We start from the raw sequence: 20,461 nt of genomic DNA, 5'->3' as shown, positions 1-20,461 counted from the left end.
CAAAAACATAAAATGAAATACAAAGAAAAAAATTAAATGAAAATACAAGCAAAAACTAATTTTTTGCACACAGGTTCCTATTTATTAGTATAGAATTATTTGTTTTACCCACAGCAGAAACTCCACTTTCATTCATCCCTTCTTTGCCGTTATCAGCAATCCATTTGTAGCTGTTGGTACATAAGACAGTAAAAATTCCACAAGCTATTTAATTGACATTTCTCTATTCCTCACTTCTCATTTGCATAATTTACACAGTCAGGAAGTATATTACACAACTGATATACCTGAAGATCAGAACTCCTTGGGTAATGGGTATGTCAGACATTTATTGAGCTATACTATAAAAAAAAATCCTACTCAGAACTCAAGACGACTACTTCCATGGTGCATTATGACCATGTGTGCCTGGATCTGAAAAATAAAACCAGATCTGTCAGAGTTCACATGTCATAAGACTTCTTTTCCTTAGGAAAGGAAGCTAAGAAAAAGGTATGTATCTTCCAGTCAATATTACAGTCAGAGAGCGTTCAGATTAAGAGCAAGGTGTAAAATAAGAATAGAGTGCAATAAACAAATTTGAGTTATGGAATAAATCCCTTAAAAAAACCTACTTTGCTGTTGCATATTTTACTACAAATAGCATGATGAACCAGGGAAAGTAAAAGGGTGCAGAACCCTTCAATAATACAACACTACCATGAAGCAATGCACAAGTTAATTCATATGGTTTAGTGTTCCTGCCATCAAAGGGGCCAATGCAATATTGGTGCACCACAAACACACGGTTGGACACATGTTTTGGATGCGCTAGACACAATGCCCAATGCAATATTGGTATTAGCACATCCATACTGGTGCATAGCTAATAGCGCTCATCACATGCAAATGCCATGTTGATGAGGTTATTAGTACCCCCGATGTTAAAAAAAAAAAAAAGTGCACCTGACATGCACATCTTAACCCTAAAAAATGAACGCCAGTCCAGAGCAGGTGTTTTGAGGCACCCCAGCCATGCTCAGAAAAGCAAAAAATAAGCTTTTCTGTGGTTCCTCCTACTTAATCATTGCAATACTAAGCAGGAGGAACTTCAGAAAGCTGCAACATGAAAGAAAAAAAAAAATCTTGACAGCGGTCAGGTTACCAAAAGGGAAGCTCAATTTAGAAGTGTCCATTTTCCTAACCAATGACTGTGCACGGGTTAGGAAAATGGACATTCGGAAAATTGAGTGTCTGTTTTCCTTACCTGAGCACAGCCATTTCTTCTGGGTGCTCGATGCCATGGACGTGCTAGGGATGCACATCCCTTTTAGTGAGCTAGCTCATTTGAGTATTACATCAAGCGCCCAAGAGAGGGGATGGGTATGCATTAAAAAACGTGCATCCGTTCATGATATTGCATCAGTCCCAGAGAGTACACATTTAAAGTAAGCAAAAACAGGTTAAGTGACTTGATTAGATTCACACAAATAACCCAATGTTTCCCATCCCTCTCTAGGAGGCGGACCTAGCCACTTGGATTTTCAGCCCGTGCTCGAGATAGATTTGCATGCACTCGTTCTCCAGTGTCTGCAAATTCTCTCATGCATATTCACTACGGATATCCTGAAAACAAGACTGGTTAGGTGTGCCTGCAGGAGAGAATTGGTAAACACTGAAACAATCCATGGTCTCAAACCCACAAACAAACCAGTCTGGTTCTCAACAGTGGCAATCAGGTTGATTTTTCAGGATAGCCACATATACATTTAATATTCTATACAAGAATCAGATTAATTTACATATTTTGATTACCCATTTACCCAATTACACACCCATCCCGTGGTCCAATCACTTCCTCATACAATCCGCAATTAAATACAGTAAACCCCATACACAAGAAGGGAAAAAAGAACCAATCAAAGTTAAATATCGCCCACCGTATGACCTAGAAACCCTAAAAGAAAAGTTAGAAGATAAACTAACAAAATTAGACTACACGAACTGCTGCTCCGCAACCACAGCATGGCTGCAAACAACTAGAGAAATAGCTGAAGAAATAAACCCAATCAAACATATTAACATTAAGGATACTAAACAAACAAACCCATGGTATAATGAAAAAATTAAGGAAATCAAGAGAAAGCTAAGAAAAAAAGAAAAAGAATGGAGAAAAAATAAAAACAATGAAAACTTAACAAAATACAGAAAACACCTAGCATTCTATAAACAAGTCATTCTAGATACAAAAAAACAATTCTATAGCTCTAAAATAGAAAAATATGAAAACAACCCACGAACATTATTTACCATAGTAAAAAACCTCACTAATGACAAATCTGAATCTCCACAAACCCTTCCAGAAAATAGACGCAACAAAATTGCAACATTTTTTAATGACAAAATTAAGAACCTAAAAATTAAAATACCAAATACTAAGAAACAAGAAATTAAAATGAAAAAAAGAGAAATCAAACAATGGTCAACATTCTATGAAGTATCAGAATTGGAAATCGAAGTTTTGCTAAAAAAACTAAATCCCGCCCCACATGCATGCGACACAATAACAACCACAGATATAAAAAAAGTAGCCAACACTGTATCACCGATACTGACAAAGATCGTTAATCTATCCTTAGAGGAAGGATCCATGCCAGATGCACTGAAAGGAGCAATCGTAAAACCCATCTTAAAGAAGAAAAACAGCGACCCACTTAACCTGAGCAACTACATACCTGTATCAAACCTACCCTTAATTGCTAAATTAATAGAAAAAACTATACAGAAGCAACTAGCGGAACACCTAGATAACAATAACATCCTATATCCCTCACAACATGGTTTTCGAAAACATTATAGCACAGAGACACTACTACTGGCGCTGACAGACAACATCATGAGAGGATTCGATAATGGTAAACATTACATTCTAGTGATGCTAGACCTCTCAGCAGCTTTTGATACTGTAAACCACAACATACTTTTAAATAGACTAGAAGAAATAGGATTAGGCAACAAAACTATCAGCTGGTTCAGATCATATCTAAGTAACAGATATTTTCAAGTTCAAATCAGAGATTCTATGTCAGAAAAAATAGACCTTCAGACAGGAGTACCACAGGGATCTGCCCTGTCTGCCACACTTTTCAACATAAACCTACTGCCATTATGCCACCTGCTAGCCGGCCTGGGAATCACTCACTACATATACGCAGACGATATTCAGTTTATATTACCCATTGACGATACAATTGAGAAAACATTAAACATAGCAAACATGTATCTAGACATCATCAAACAACTATTAAATCAAATTGAGCTAGTAATCAATATAGAGAAGACAGAATTCCTTCATCTAGAAAGAAAAAAAAACATGGAGATCTCACACAACCCAATCACACTAAATAACAACAAACAAATAATACTCGCAGAGAAAGTCCGGAATCTAGGAGTAATAATAGACACAGAACTAAGCTTAAAACAACATATATCCATAAAAGTAAAAGAAGGATACGCCAAACTCATGGTCCTCAGAAAACTTAAACCACTTCTAACGACCACCAACTTTCGATCAGTACTACAAGCACTAATATTTGCAAGCACTGATTATTGCAATACCCTCCTACTAGGCTTACCACACACCTCCATAAGACCACTACAAATATTGCAGAACACGGCTGCAAGGGTATTAACTGGAAAAAGGAAGAGAGATCACATTACGGAAACACTGGCTGAGTTGCACTGGCTTCCCATTGAATAAAGAATACAGTACAAGACACTATGCACCATACACAAATTAATACACAACGAAAACGCAGACTGGCTGAACACAGCCCTTCGCGTACACATCCCCAACAGAAATTTAAGATCAGCCAACAAAGCGCTTCTGACGATTCCATCAGTCAAGACAGCAAGACTAACACAGGTAAGAGAAAGGCATTATCCTTAGCAGGACCCATATTATGGAACTCCATGCCATTGGAATTAAGACTACAAAGAGAAAACAAAACTTTCAGAAAAAATCTTAAAACTTGGCTATTCAAACAAGCCTTTCAAAAAGAGAAGGGAGAATAGAATCCAGGGAAATGCAAGGTTTAAACCAGGTAAGTGCAAGGGACAAAACACCCACGCAAACAGAAATCACTAAGGGCGTATGTATTTGTTTTTAATAGAATTCATCAGTAAAGGATAAGTTACTTATAGAATGAGTCCTTGACTCAAAACTGCTATAGAATCAAACGGGACATGATAGCATTCATTCTCATTTAACAACTAACATTGATTAAAACTATGTTACCGAACATTATGGCACCTGTGTAAACTGATAGAGGTTAATAGCATTTCTTTTGTGCCTTACTGTAAACCGTTGTGACGGTACCCACCTTAACGACGGTATAGAAAAAGTTTTAAATAAATAAATACCCAGAAAGACATGTTTGTGACTTAGAACTGAATTCCATTCCTGCAATCCCTGTTCTACACTTATAGCCCTTACACCATAGTGCACAACAGTATGTTACAGTAGCTTCACCCCTTACTAAGTGTTTTATTCCTATTTTCTAACCTTTGTGAGATTTTTGCAGTTGTTGATCCTCCCCTTTTTGGGATGGCCCTAGTCTCTTTATAAATGATGGGTTGAGCATGCCTAGAGAGAGAAAGGAGACCATCTTATCTGTTGTGCTCCTTGGCCGTGGCGCCCCACGACCACGTCCCCCTACCTGACTCACAGCACCATGGGAGCCCCGGGGAAGGGCTCCGACTCGGGCCCCCGCTGCCCGTTGCAGGGGAAGCTGTCCTGCTTCCTCCCAGCGGCATCTCTCCTCCACGGGGGAAATCCAAGATGGCCACCACCATGTTTCAGCACTAGGCCATGCCCCCTCCACAGAATTAAAGGGACCCATCCCTTTAATGACCTCACCTGTTCTCTATCAGCCAGGGCAGAGGAAGTATAAAAGGCAGCTTCCTCTGCTCATCCAGTGACTTGGCAACGTCTCTTGCGAGTGTTGTTTGAGTCTGCTTGCCTCGGTGAGTTCCTGCTTCTTGCTCCTGTTACGTCTTGGTGTTCCTGGTTTCGGATTGGCTTACGGTGATTCTCTGGTTCTTGACTTCGGATTGGCTTACGGTGATTCTCTGGTTCCTGACTTTGGATTGGCAAGCGGCGATTCTCTGGTGCACGACCTTGGACTGGTGAGCGACGACCCTCTGGCACTCGACCTAGGACTCCTCCAAGACTCCGTCTCCAAGGGCCCACCTAAGTCCCAGCGGCCCGGGTCCCTACGGGCTCCTCCTGGGGGGACCGCGGGTTTCCAGGGCGAAGCTCCAGTTGGCCTTTGCACCATTGCTCTGACCTCCCTAGGTCCACCTAAGTCCCAGCGGTCGGGTCCCTACGGGCTCCTCCCGGGGGGACCACAGACCACCAGTGGTGAAGACTCAGCGCCTCATCTCGTCTCTTCATCGCCTCTGTATTTGCCTCAGCCTCCAGTGCCAAGGGTCAGCTGGTCCCGCCTCCTGTTCTGCCTCGCCACCCGACAAGAGACCCTACGGACCCTCCGAAAGGTATACCATCCTCTTGTCGGCCAAGGGTCCACAAGCCTGAGCATAACAGAATCTGAGGTGTTGTAGTGTTTGAAGCTGAAGAAGGTGGTTTTGAAGGTAGTGCCCTGGAAGGCCTCATGGCTCAGCAAGTTGAGTCTTTTTTTTTTTTTTTAGAATTGATTAGGGATTTTTGTGCTCTTGACCAGTTCCAAACAGGAGGGCCGCTTTCCCTTTTCTGGAGGAGCTGGATTTTCCAGTCATCTTACCCCTGCATCCAGTTAACAGTGGGGACAGAGACAGTTGGATCTGAAGAAGTTTTGAGACTCATTTTGAAGGAAGGAGAGTTTTGTTCCATTTCCACCCCCCTGCCTATGATTGTGGAAGAGGAGAATTTTCCCACCCTTCAAGGGGAGGGCATATTGGACAGTGATTCAGAACAGAGGAGAACAACTATGAGGAGATGCACCATGGAGAAGGAAGCTGCAGCCCTTGAAGTGGTTATTCTTCTTTTTATTTTAATGGCTTTTTCCATTCTGGCATGGATTCTGGTTGGGTTGTTTTTTTTTAAGTTGAAATAAACCTGTTTTGTTTTTGAATACCACTACCCATTTGCTGGCTGTATTTCTTCATTGTATCCTGTTACTAAGATCTAAAGTGAGGACCCACTGAACTGTAATTACGAGGGTGCTTGAGAGTGATCAGCCATGTCCTGAAACCCCTCCACTGCACTGAAGGCCCCAAAGCAGATGGAACCCTGGCATCCCAGTGGCTATCTCTTGTTGTGAAATGGCAGAAAGAATTAGAGGTGGGAGAGATTAATGAACAGCTCTGGGAACAGTGTGGCCCCTTCATTCAGTCTATAAAATGAAGAAGGGGGTTGGTTACCAGTATTTTCAAAAACAAGCAGTTTAGATTCTGGGCACATGCTAACAGATCAAAACGCTGGATCACAAGCTGACGTTTCTCAGTGAAAACAATGAAAAGTGGGATATACCTGTGTGAATATTCAAGTGTTGTTGTATATAAACAATTTAATAGGTAAATGTAATATGGTGTGCTTGGCTTTGCACATATGATAATGCACACAAAAAAAGTGCACAGAAATGTGAGTAAAAATGCATGCACAAATTAGCACTTCTCCATGCAAATCCTATGTTAATGAAGAGAAATGTATAGGCTTAACTTGCATTTTCTTTAACACTGGAAATGTAACTCCTGGTCAAAGGTGGAGTAAAGTTTCTGGGGCTAGGTTTGGTTTGTGGAACTGAACATGGAGTTCATGTTATGGGGGTCCTGTACTTGGGCTTTATACGCATAAATCGTGTTTTCAGTGCATAAATCATGGATTTGTGCATATAACATTTTCTGCACATAAAGCATGTTTTATGTACACTAAGCATATTTTTGTGCACACATTTTTAGGTTAGCATGCTTTTTTTTTTTTTTTTTTTTTAACTCCAGATGTATTAGCATTTAATTAGCTTACTGCATGGGGAGTTAACCCTTTTTAGCACAAGAGTAAAGCAAATCTGCACTGAAGTTCAGCACACATTGAATTCAAGCCTTATCACATCAAACTCTACGTTTGAGACCTGCTGAACTATATTGGCATCTAACTAGTACCACTTAAAGCTGCAAAATTGTATATTTGCAGCAAATAGATGTCAAAGTGTACCCATGTATGTTTTTATTTAGGACATCATGAACACTGGAAAAAAGAAAATGACATTAATGTGAGTCAAATAAGAGGTTTGGCTGCCACATTACATCTTTCTGCCTCCGTAACACTGACCAAACTACCAATTGGGTCCTTTTGAAGCAAAATTCATTTGGTGGCTTGGAAGGTGACCATTTCAGATGAGAAGCAAGAAATAACTGACGTTCCTCAAAATTTAGTTCATGCTTTTTTTTTTTTTGTAGTGTTCCAGATGTCTTGAAGAAAAATGAACTCTGGAAAAGATTTTTTACTTTTAAATTTTTTAGTTTGTCAAAGAAGTATACAAAGTGTTGCATGTACTCCTGCACAGTAAATATCCTTGCATCACTAGACATTTTGTCCCTTGGAGCTCCACTATCCCTTAAGGTGAAACTTAATCAACTAAAGGACTTAAACTCAAATGGTAACATATAATAAAACAGAAAGGAAACCCTGTATTTCTGCCCCCTCTTTCAGCTGATCTGACTGTCATCATGTCTATTCTCAGAGTGTCTCCCATATCTTCTTTCTAACTTGTATCTTCATACATTCTCCCAGAACTTTTTCCACAGACCATTAATGTTATTTTTCAGCTCACAAGCCAATTTCCGCATGGTTTGTGTCTCCCAGAGTCTATTTAACCAATCCATATGATGTTTTTTTTTTTCATTTTGTTGACATACAATATCTCGCTGCTATAAGCAGATGACACACATTTTTTCTCTCTCTTATGATATAGCCTCTGGAACAGACATACCTAACCCAAAGTATTCTCGTTTCCAGGGAATAATCTGTAAAATGTCTTTTATCAGCTCCTGGACATTTTCCCAGAATATAGACAGTTTTGAGTATGCTTACCAAATGTGTAACATAGAACCCATCTCCCCACATATTGGCCAACGACTTTGAGGATTCAGGAAATATTTTATGTAACCTTTGGGGCATGAAACAACATCTATAAATCACCTTGTAACTATTCCCTAGTATTCTTGTACAGACTGAAGTCTTGCTCATGTTCATTTGAATATCCTTCCAATATTCTTCCTCTAAAGCAAATCCTAATTCTTTCTCCCATGCCCTAATGAATTTATGTCCCCAAAATACATTAATTCTCGATATTAAATACAACTCTGACACTACCTCTTTGCCTTTACTTCTTATTAAACTTAACTTCTCCACCGGACTCATCAGGGACAAGAAATCCTTCCTAATCTAATGATGGGTAAGCTCAGGTGAAGCATTAAGAAAATGCTTCACCTAAGCTTACCCATCATTTACCCCCACATTGTCGATATCTTGTAGTGCTTCAAACCATATGCAGCAGAATAGGGTGGCCACTGGGGTCATGGCCCTACCAACGTTTTGCCCCACATGGCTTCAGAAATTGGGATGCTTGTGGGGACAGGAACAGAGGTTGGTTTGTTTGGGCCCTCAGCCAAAAAGATGTTTTGCTGTACCTGCTTCAAACTGTATGAGACCCTCACCTGCTTTTAGCTTTCCCCATCTTACAAACCCTCCCCTTTCCCATTTCTTGATACTGGTTTCCTCTAATGCAATGAGAAATATCTAATATGGCATAATCCTGTCAATTCTCTTTTTTTTACTCCTAGGATTTTGCCCATTTTCACCCACATTTGTACTGTTATTTTAATAAATAGATGCAAATTATCTCCAAACTTCCTAAATCAAATAGATACCCAGGGAAGGTGACCTATAGGAACCCTATTTGCTAAATTTCCACCTATCTTTTCTTTCTGAGAAAGATTTTGAAATGCCCTCAGTAGTTACTGTTTTACTTAATGCAAACTGAAATGTTGCAGTGAGTGCAGAGCCTGCTACTTTAGTAACTGCAAAATTCCTCAGCTTTGTACTATTATGCTTAAACAGACAAGGGTCTGATTCAGTATTCTTCATTGTAAGGCCCGGGAGCCAGTGACAGCTCCCATGAATCCTTCCTGACTCTCTTTCCCCAATACACACTCTCCCCCCACTTTCTCCAAAGCTTGCTGCTGGTGCTACCCCTAGAATAGCTGTTCTGTTTTCTTCTCAGTGAGTTTGAAAGATGTAGTGCCCAAAGTCCTGCACTATTCTCAAGAGATTGTAATAATGGGGTAGAATTTGGGCGCCTCACCTATGTAGTGCCAGACTGAAAAAAAACAGCAGTTGTGGAGGCAGCACTGGTAGCAAGCCTCCAGAGAAGTTAAGAAGGGATTAATAAATTGAAGAGATAGCCTCCTACATCTCACTCCTAACGAGAGGTGGGTGGAAGTTCAGACTGGCTGGGATGGGTGTGGAGGAAAGAAACCAGGGAAAAAGAAAGTGTGGGAAGGGGAATGGGCTGAGGGAGGAGAGAATGTGTGTTACTAAATTCTGTTTTAGTTTCACTTGTCTCTCTGAGGTGCCAGAGTAGCTGGGCTGGCTACATCAGGATGGGGGGTCAGGGCACTGTCTGGGACCAACTGCATCATTGGAGGCTGGAGAGAGACCCCTCCTTGCCCACTATTGGGCCGATACAGTAAAGCGCGGCCACGGTTACCCTGTTTTTAACCCGCTTTAGACGCACATTTTGGACGCGTAAGGCTAACCCGCGATTCAGTATCTGGTTTTACGTGTCCTTACCACTTGCCGAAATGGACGCGTATCCGTCTCCGCCCGCTGTATGTATATATGTTAATGATCGATTTAGCTATTCCCTCCGATACAGTAACGTGCGCCCAGTTTATCGCCTTTTTAACCAGCTTATTTGCCGTGTCTTTAACCTGCATATTTACCGCCTACCCTGACCCTGGCGTTAGTGTGGTGTTCGGTCAGCTTCATACCGGACAGCGCCATGGACAACATGTATATTATTGTTCTGTCACTATTTTTCATTCGGCTGAGAAGCAGAATGAGAAATGCTCGAATGAGAAATGCTCGAAATGCTCGGCAGACTGGAGAGGCGAACAGGGGAGGCCCAGCAGCAAGAAGAACCCATCCGACCGGATAACCCAGCAGCAAGACTGGAGGAGGTATGTGATATGTTTCGGTTGAACTGTACCATCCATCCATCTCTGGGCGTCTCTGAGGCTCCGGACATGGACATCTTTACGGATGCCAGAGAGATGGGTATCCGCTAGGCGTCCTGAGGCTCCAGGTCCAGCGGAGACATGGACGCCTCTACGGACGCCGGAGAGATGGGTGTCCGCTAGGCGTCCTGAGGCTCCAGGTCCAGCGGAGACATGGATGCCTCTACGGACGCCTATATGGAGTCTCTATGGGCGGCTATACGGAGCCTTCCTCCTGCATCTAGAATAAGGCTGTAGTAGACACTGAAATAAGAACGCATAGCTGACTTGAGAATACAGTGTTGCAGATCCATGTATGTACATCTCCCCCAACTCCATGCTTCTTTTTTTCAATCTGTATATATTTTCTATTTTTTTTTAATTCTTTATCATTTTCAAAGAATACAAACTTTATCAATGTTTGCATACAGAAAAAAAACAGATAGAACATAAAGTCTTAAACAAATACATTATGAACTTATCAATTTCCATATTATCTATTCCACTAATCATATCAATCAAACTGGAGAGCACTTGTTTAGTGGACAGAAAATCCAAAAGGGGAGTTATTGTCTAGAAATATATTTACCCTTAACACATAGAACCTGTATTTATATCTATTGTTTACATTAATTAGACACTGGAGACGAAGTTGGTATTTGATCCTGTGCTAAAAATGTTTTCAACTGATCCGGTATAAAAAAGATATATAGATCTTCTTGTTTTTTAATCATACATTTGCATGGAAAGCGTAAGGTGAATGACTATCCCTTAGCAATAACTTCCTGATGAAACGTCAAAAAAGCTTTCCGTCTAACCTGGGTAGAGAGAGCTAGATCTAGGTAAATTTTTACTGCACTTTCTAGAAATTTTATGGGGTATTTATTGAAATATTTTTTCATAATTGAATTTATTTCTTCTATTGAAGAAAACGTAACTAGCAAAGTCCCCCATTCTATAATTTGTGCTGAAGAATCTTCTAAAAAATTTGTTAGATTCCCTTGAAACATTTCTGTTCTGTTTTCTATATATTTTCTGTTTTAATATGTCACTGATTGTGTTTCACTTTTATCTGCATTGAAATCTATTTAAAAAATAATTGAATTACATCGCTGTGAGTAAAGTTTGATAGTTAACTCTGAACAGTGGAGGAGGTTTATCTTTCCCTTTCTTGCCACATTGCTCTGTTAAATAATTTTTATGTGCTGCCATTCAAACTGTACACCAGAGAGTCCACAGTGTGGCATATCCATGTATGTACTGGGAAACTTTCTATTTGCCTGCTATTAAATCTAGGTGCACCCGAGAATCCACAGTGTTGCATATCCATGTATGTGTTGTTAAAGGATTTATATGTGTTCATCTATTAATTTGAATTTCGTGTGTTTGCCTCTGTTGTATTCCATGCAGGCAGAGCACCGTGCCATCAGCAGGCCATTGGCAGGCCAGGACATTTCATTCGCACACGGACAACTCTGTTTGGCATCTGTGATGTGTTCAGGTCTGGGGATGTTCTGGATGATCAGAATACAGTTATGTTTATGATGTCATGTTATGTTTATGATGTTTGGTGCTGCAAAGTTGTTTTTGATGCATTCCGGATTATTGATCCTATAGGTGATGACGGCTATGGCTGCAAGCCCTGGTTGCTAACTCCACTCCAGTCCCATACACAGCCGCCGAAAAACGCTACAATGAGGCACATGGCAGCACCAGAAACGTGATTGAGCGCACTTTTGGAGTTGTGAAGGGGCGTTTCCAATCTCTGGATCGCTCAGGGGGAGCCCTGCAGTACAGTGCAGAAAAGGTGGTGAGCATAATTGTTGCCTGCTGCATGCTACACAACATTTGTCAGAGATTTGGTGGGGACGCAGAGGTAGCTGAAAACTTGCCACCAGATCCGCCTGTGGAACTGGCAGCTGAAGAGGACAACACTGCACGAGGTCATGAAAGACGAAGGATCATCGAAAGTTATTTCTCTTCTAAGTTATTAAATGTCATACATTCGTTTTTCCTAACTGCTCTTATAGCACGCCACTCCTGTCTACAGTGCCCCATAATGATATGGCGCTTTCATTGTAGTTCATTGCTGTGATTAATTGTAGATATTTATCATTTCTCCACCTGTACGGCCTATTTACTCTTTTCTTGTTTTTGTTTCAGAAGCTGAGATGGATGTATTTAACTATTCACCCCTCAGAACAGAACATTTCACAGGAAGATGACCCCTCCATCAAAACCCTTTACAATTCACAAAGGTTTTCATTCTATCCATATTATTTTTAACGGTATTTGTTGAGGTATGAAATGTAAAAATGTTAAAACTTTGTCAACCCATTGAAACCTGATTTTATTTTTTTCCTCTTGTATGGACATCTACGCCCTTTCCAGTGATCAAAATATAATTCATTATCTTCTGTTTATTAGGCTTTTTCTTGAAGTATGAAATCTAAATCCTTTGTCAACCCAGTTTTCTTTCTTGCTTCCTGTATGAACATCTAGGCCTTTTCCAGCCACCAAAATATTAACAATAGTCTAGGGTTTTTAATGGTGGAATTTATATCCCTTGTTGTGTTAAATCGATATAAAGTTTATAAACATTTAATAGACATCTATTTTTCCTTGTATGAATATGAAAGCTTTTCCCAGCAATAAAAACATAATTGTGTTCTGTTTTTAAGGTTCCATTAACATTTCGTGAATTACATCAATAATGTGTGTCTACCCATTGTATACAACATTCTTGTCTTTCCTGTCTTTTAAACTCTTGCATGTGGAGTGCCCCTCCAGCGCCAAGGATTAACCCTCCCACCCACCCCAGGCCCTACTCCTGCCATCTGTGCCTTCATGCCAGACCTAGGGGATAGGGTGACATCGACATTGACGTTATGAACACGGTATGTTCCCCTGCCAACCGCAATGACAACGATGCTCTTATTCCCCCGTACTGCAGGGTCTTTTCCCTTACCATACCCATCCTATCCCCTATGTATAAACCTCTAACAATTTTGAAATTTGCTATTATGCTATGTTGTAATATTGTCATCTTTGATTACTTAACCCTTTTCGTACATATTCAATGATGGATGTGACATTAAAGGATACGAAGATAAATTGCAAAAAATAACTTTTATTGAACATTTTAAGATTGGTTGGTGGAACGATAAGCGGAGGCTAGTTCTCGAATTGCGCCTATCAATTCCGCCATAGTTTCTCTAATTGCAGTAACTTGAGCAGCCATTCCAGTGTTGATGTCGGATCTCAGCAACTGCACTTCCTGGAGGAGATGTTCATTATGTTGATCCTGATGAGAGGTTATTCCACTCAAAAATTGCTCGCTCAGGCCATCATTGCCAAAAAGTGACAGTTCAAGGTCCTGTGCCACTGCTATAGTTTCCGGGATCAGTGGAGCGTCCGCCAATAGCTGGGATGGTTGCAAATCCAGAAATGTTTGCAGGGGTGCTGAATCCTGGGGGTCCAGGGGAACTTCTGGTGCTTGGCTGAGAGAAGACACATCAAACAGGTTCAGTGTTACCATGTCCTCTGTTGACATGTGTTGGCTGGGGGAGTCTGTGCTCGACATCGGGAAGATGAATTCATCAGGGGTGGGGATGGATTCCTCACTGGTAACATTGCCATCGTCCACTGTATCTGTGGATAAAGATATAGAAAGAAGTTGCAGTCATTCTATATGCTGGGAAGAGTGCATCGGAAATTATAGCAGTACCGTTGTCATACTCCCAACATTTGGCTCATTGAATCATGTCTTAACTGTACCCCAATTTTCAATGTGTGGAACAAAACAAAATACTAAATTTCGATATATATGTTATTGAACAAGAATTCTTATAACAGGAAAAGCAAAGAGAGACGTGTGACATATTAGCAAAATTCTATCAGACAGTATTACTATAAGTATGGTGATGGTAGGGCAATCAATCACGCACATCTCAAAAGAACTGTTGGAAAAAAGTGAAAACCAAGGAAAGAGAGAGTGATCACACATCAGTCGACCCCTCGTGACCCATAAAGTTAACATGCAACGCTAACCAGATTTATGTACATGCATACCTCCACATGCTGTCGAGTCAGCGCCATACTGCGTCTGCACGCCCACCATGACCTCCGGCCTGACAGTTTGGAGAACCAGCTCCTCCACAGGCGTGAGCACGATGTTACATGGTGGCCCTCCACCAGTCCTCTTTCCAGAGGCATCAATTTTAGCGGCCTTCTCTTTGACCTCTTTTCTGGTGTCACGCCACCGGTGCTGCACCTGTTTTACATCCCTGGGTGTGACAGAAAAGGAGCTCACATCCTGAGCGATCTTTTCCCAAATCCTTTTCTTGCTGGACCATGAAACCTTCGACTGGAAAAGAACTTTATATTTCTCGCAGACGGCATGGCACAACAGTTCTTTCTCTTCATCCGTAAAGCAAGCATTATGGGTTCGCTTTCTGGATGGCTGGCTCGCACTTGTGCCTTCCTGTTGTTCCAGCTCTGCGGCATGCTCCTCTACCTCAGCGATTGTGCGCTTTTCTGGCATATTTATACCTGAACAGTAAAAAAAGAGCCCATCATTAATAAACAGCATGACGGAAATTAACTAAATCAGTACTAATAAAATATACTAGAAAATATTGAGGCCCATGTATGGCATCAAGCAACAGCCAGAAGAGTCTTCCACTACAGGTTTCCGGTCTCCGGACTCCACCTCTACCCGTGCAATGCAATGTTTTCCGGGCATCATTGTCTGAATTGGAGAAAATAACAAGGGGAAAAGGGGTTAATGACTGTGATGAAAATGTACCAAATGACATCAAAGGTACAGGGCACAATGGAGAGCATACAGCCAAGAGTCTAAACCTAAACATCAAAACCAGAATAAATGCAAAGAAGAGGGTCACATATACAGGTACTGAAAATAACAAACATCAAAAACAGAATATCCGCTAAGAAGAGGGGCACGTATACAGCAGACACTCGCCGTGCAAATCATAAACAAACAAATAATTACCAGAAAGAAGAGATGAACATATATTGCAAACAGGAAATGAAAAACAGACCTGCCACCATGGATAGCGAGGCCGTGGAGGGTAGCGAGAAAAAGGCGGAACGTCCATGTTCACCGGCCATGTTACCTTCCAATGTCCATGGCCAGCGGCGGAACCAAAGGGACGCCTAATTCTAGGCTTCATCCATTTGCTCATAAACAAACAATTACAGGAAAGAAGAGGTGAACATATATTGCAAACAGGAAAATGAAAAACAGACCTGCCACCATGGATAGCGAGGCCGTGGAGGGTAGCGAGAAAAAGGCAGGAACATCCATGTTCGCCGGCCATGTTACTTTCCAATGTCCATGGCCAGCAGCGGAACCAAAGGGACACCTAATTCTAGGCTTTATCCATGAGCGCCCAAGCCTAAGCACATAGAAAAGTAGCATAGGCACATGGAGCAACACAAGGGACGCCTAATTCTAGGCTTCATCCATGAGCGCCCAAGACTAAGCGCATAGAAAAGAGTAGCATAGACACATGGAGCAACACAAGGGACGCCTAATTCTAAGCTTCAGTGTAGTTACACGATGTTAGGTTCCATATTAGGAGCTACCACCCAAGAAAGAGATCTAGGCGTCATAGTAGATAATACATTGAAATCGTCAGCTCAGTGTGCTGCAGCAGTCAAAAAAGCAAATAAAATGTTAGGAATTATTAGGAAGGGAATGGTTAATAAAACGGAAAATGTCATAATGCCTCTATATCGCTCCATGGTGAGACCACACCTTGAATACTGTGTACAATTCTGGTCGCCGTATCTCAAAAAAGATATAGTTGCAATGGAGAAGGTACAGAGAAGGGCAACCAAAATGATAAAGGGGATGGAACAGCTCCCCTATGAGGAAAGGCTGAAGAGGTTAGGGCTGTTCAGCTTGGAGAAGAGACGGCTGAGGGGGGATATCATAGAGGTCTTTAAGATCATGAGAGGTCTTGAACGAGTAGATGTGACTCGGTTATTTACACTTTCGAATAATAGAAGGACTAGGGGGCATTCCATGAAGTTAGCAAGTAGCACATTTAAGACTAATCGGAGAAAATTCTTTTTCACTCAACGCACAATAAATCTCTGGAATTTGTTGCCAGAGGATGTGGTTAGTGCAGTTAGTGTAGCTGGGTTCAAAAAAGGTTTGGATAAGTTCTTGGAAGAGAAGTCCATTAACTGCTATTAATCAAGTTTACTTAGGGAATAGTCACTGCTATTAATTGCATCAGTAGCATGGGATCTTCTAGGTGTTTGGGTAATTGCCAGGTTCTTGTGGCCTGGTTTGGCCTCTGTTGGAAACAGGATGCTGGGCTTGATGGACCCTTGGTCTGACCCAGCATGGCAATTTCTTATGTTCTTATGTTCTTATGTACGCTGGAAAGAAAGACGCGTGCATTGCTATGCTTACCTGGTGAAAGCCTTGCCGAGCTCCCGATAGATATCCGACGGAACAGTTGTACACGGTGTGTCCTAGTCCAAAACGAATTCGAAAGGGACTTTTTCATTCGGAGAAGCGACTTATATACACGTTCATGGTAGGATTATGACGCTTTGCTGACGTCACCAATTAGAAACTCCATTTCCAAAAAGGCGGGAAAAATGGTGGGAATGTCCATGTTCAGCCTTGAATGCCTAAAAAGTTCAGCTGTAGGGAAATGGCGGATCCATAGGGACGCCTAATTCTAGGCGTCAGCCTTGATCACCTGAAAAGTTTGTGGCAGTACGTCCCTATGGATCCGCCATTTCCCTACAGCTACCAACTTTTCTGTTCGCCTAGGCTCAGGCGCTCAAGGATCGAGCCTACAACTGGGCGTCCCTTTGGTTCATCCATGTGCGTACTGCAACAAACCTTTCAGGCAATCAAAGCTGAAGCCTAGAATTAGGAGTCCCTATGGATCTGCCATTTCCCTACAGCTACCAACATTTCTGTTCGCTTAGGCGGAACAAAAGGGATACCCAATTGTAGGCTCGATCCTTGAGCGCCCGAGCCTAAGTGAACAGAAAAGTTGGTACCTGTAGGGAAATGGCAGATCCATAGGGATGCCTAATTCTAGGCTTCAGCCTTGAGCGCCCTGAAAAGTATGTAGCAGTACGCATATGGCGGAACCAAAGGGACGCCCAATTGTAGGCTCGATCCTTGAGCGCCCGAGCCTAAGCGAACAGTAAAGTTAGTAGCTGTAGGGAAATGGCAGATCCATAGGGACGCCTAATTCTAGGCTTCAGCCTTGAGCGCCTGAAAAATTTGCAGCGGTTGGAACATGGTGGAACCAAAGGGACACCTCAACGGACGCCGGAGCAGGTGCCAGGACGCTAGCACGTGCAACGCCACACCCGGACGGCCATTTTGTTAATGATATTCAAGATGCCCAGAGGTTGGATGCCAAATTTTACCGCCAGGGGATGTCAGGCTGCTGGCCACCTTCATTGTGGCCGACGAACGCCACCTGTACTTCAGCCCTGGGCACCCGCGGGCCGACGAGGGCCTGGCGGGTGCTCAGGGCCCAATTCAATGCCCAGGCTTCCTACCCGAGAGAGGTAAGTTCATAGGCCTCTGTTTCTTGTTATCTTCTAACACGCATGAAAAAAAACAAGTAAAATAACCTATATTTGGGGGGTTGTTTTGTATCGCTGTGCGCGACAATAGGACAACTGGTACTTGACGTGTTTGAAATATTTGGGTACTAGTTTTGTATTGCGATGGGGATGACATAAGGAAAAACAGACACTTCCCACTTCACTTGTTAGACTTGTTTGTTTAGAATTTATTTTTTCCTCAAAAGCAGAACGTTTTAGTTCAACTTCTGTTTCCTATTTCTATTGAATTACCACCAGGTTGAGGCATTGAAGAAGCGGACACACAGGATCCGGAGGGAGGAGCCGGAATACCTGAGGGCCCTGCGGGCCCACCGAGTGGAAGGTAAGTGCAGTTAGCAAAATGTCATGGTTGATCTGCAAGCGATATGGTCTTGTTAAGAAATGCCCTGAAGAAATTAAACATTTGTACCATTCTTGATCTTTGCATGCGCAGCTGTGAAAATTTTACTAAATTTTGTTTTCAGAGAGAGCACGGATGACAGCTCCAGTGGGGAGGAAGATGCTCCTCCAGAACAATGTCACAGTGAGCCCCACCTGCCATGGGAGACAAGGAGGACAACGTAGTTGACGTTGTCGGCCCTGGCTCTCCTGGGCTGCCCGGGGCAGGTCATCGGCCGGAGGGCAGCATAGCGTCCGGGGAAGGGCCCTCAAACCTTGAGGGGCACCTGGACGCTATTCTGCTCCTCCTGGCACAGATTACCAGCGGCCAGGCGACCCGGGAGGGAATGGCAGTGCAGGCGGTGATTATCCTGCACGATCTGCGTCTTGGCCAGCAGCAGATAATTGAGCTCCTGCTAGCAATCGCAGGAGCTCAGTCCCTGCTGGTCATGGCGCGGGCACTGGCTGAGGACAGTCAATGGCGATGCTCCTCCTCCTCTCCCATGTAATGGTCCCTCCTCTCCTCTCCTCTCCTCTCCCATGTAATGGGAGAGGAGAGGAGAGGAGAGGATCCTCTCCCATGTAATGGTCCCTCCCCTTTTTCCCAATTATCAAAATGTAAATATTTTTCTATATATATATTTTGTGTATTTTTGGTCAATTGTTTAAATTGTTTAAATTTCTAAATATATATATTTTATTCAAAAAGTTGGTTCGCGTTTCCTTTCCACAATTGATTGCATTTAACTTATGTGGTGATACTGTGGCCATAATCAAGAACTGAATGACTGCCAAGAATGAGGAGAACATGCAGAGCATACAGGCGGAAAAGAAAGGAAAAATCTACCTGAAGAGGAGTGCATGGAATACAAAGGGAAAATCAAACCAACAGAAGAGGAGCACATGGAATACAAAAGGAAAACTCAACCAAGACAGAAGAGGAGCACATGGAATACTACGGTAAAATGGATCAGACAGGCAGAAGCACAGACCCCACGTACAGGCAGTGGGGTATTTCAGTCATGGACGTCTGGAAAGAGACAGGATCGTCCATGAACGGAAGCCGCGACCTCGGACGTTCAAAGTCGCGACGTCCGTTCATGGACCTTCCTGCCTGTATCCGGGCATCCATGATCGGAGGCTGCGCTGCCTTGTGCGCCCGGCCGGACGTTCAAGGTCGCGGTTTGGACGTCTGGCCGGGCGCTCAAGGCAGCGTCCGTTCATGGACCTTCGCACCTGTATCCGGGCGTCCATGATCGGACGTCCGGCTGGATGGATCGGGCGCCCGGCCGGACGTCCAAGCGGACATCCAAGGTCGCGGCTTGGATGTCCGGCCGGGCGCTCAAGGCAGCAGGGTCTGTAGAAAAGAACCATCCACTCACCTGGTGGAATGACATTTGAAATGACAGGTACCAGCGCACCCTGGATACTGTATAGGCGCTGCATACTGCTCTATACAGTAAAATGGATTGCAAGTGCCTACCGTTTCAGTGACGTGCTTTGACGCCGCTTGGATTTGCGTCTAATTTGAATACTGAATTGAGCGGCTTGTTAAGCAAGATGTGCTCACGGCAAACGAGGGTGCGCCCGGCACTGCCGCACTGTTTCTTACGCGTCCTTACTGTATCTGCCTGAATGCTGGCTGCTTTGTCTGACAATGATCCTGGCTCTTACATTGATATTATTTTTGCCAAAGTGACCCATACTTGAAAAATAGTGACAAGCACTGGTCTAAATAATCAATGACTTTATTATTTCTTTTTAAACACACATTAATGAAACAGAATAGTTACATCTGTTTGCTCATAGGTCCAACTCACCTTGTGATAAACTGCTCATTCTAAAAAGCAAATATGGACATTGTTATCTTGTTTACATTGCATCATGCAATCAAATAATCCATAAATTAAACACATTCTGAATTTTTGGGCTAGGGTAGGGGGAAGAAAGGGATCTAGGATGTTCATAGAAATAAATTGCTTTATTATATTCATTTTATTTATGAATGTTTATTTGTAAACCACATTGAAATTCCAATTTTAAATATATAAAACTACAGAAGTTTCTTAATAGTTTGACAATTATAATTTTTAGTTTGTTCTTAGAGACAGAATCTAATTTTCAAATGATTTAAATTTTTTTCTCCATAGATGCAGAATGAATATAAACTCTTAAACAGAAGACAGAACATAAG

The 20,461-nt window shown here is 42.4% G+C and overlaps 2 protein-coding genes across 2 annotated transcripts in view; both read right to left on the bottom strand.

The window, feature by feature from the left end:
• Positions 1–20,461, bottom strand: part of ADAM10 (ADAM metallopeptidase domain 10) — a 482,781-nt gene that overhangs the window by 460,705 nt on the left and 1,615 nt on the right. The gene's annotated exons all lie outside the window — the stretch shown is intronic.
• LOC115074701 lies at positions 13,365–15,911 on the bottom strand. Its single transcript, XM_029574428.1, has 2 exons — positions 14,326–15,911; positions 13,365–13,905 (listed from the first exon to the last, which is right to left on the bottom strand). The coding sequence occupies exons 1-2, from the start codon at positions 14,843–14,845 to the stop codon at positions 13,397–13,399; spliced, it is 1,029 nt and encodes a 342-aa protein (XP_029430288.1). The 5' UTR covers positions 14,846–15,911; the 3' UTR covers positions 13,365–13,396.

The sequence above is a fragment of the Rhinatrema bivittatum genome, chromosome 13 (genome assembly GCF_901001135.1).
Source record: "Rhinatrema bivittatum chromosome 13, aRhiBiv1.1, whole genome shotgun sequence".
Taxonomy (NCBI): Eukaryota; Metazoa; Chordata; class Amphibia; order Gymnophiona; family Rhinatrematidae; genus Rhinatrema; species Rhinatrema bivittatum.
The sequence above is the reverse complement of the archived record's forward strand: the minus strand, read 5'-3'. Positions and strand labels throughout refer to the sequence as shown.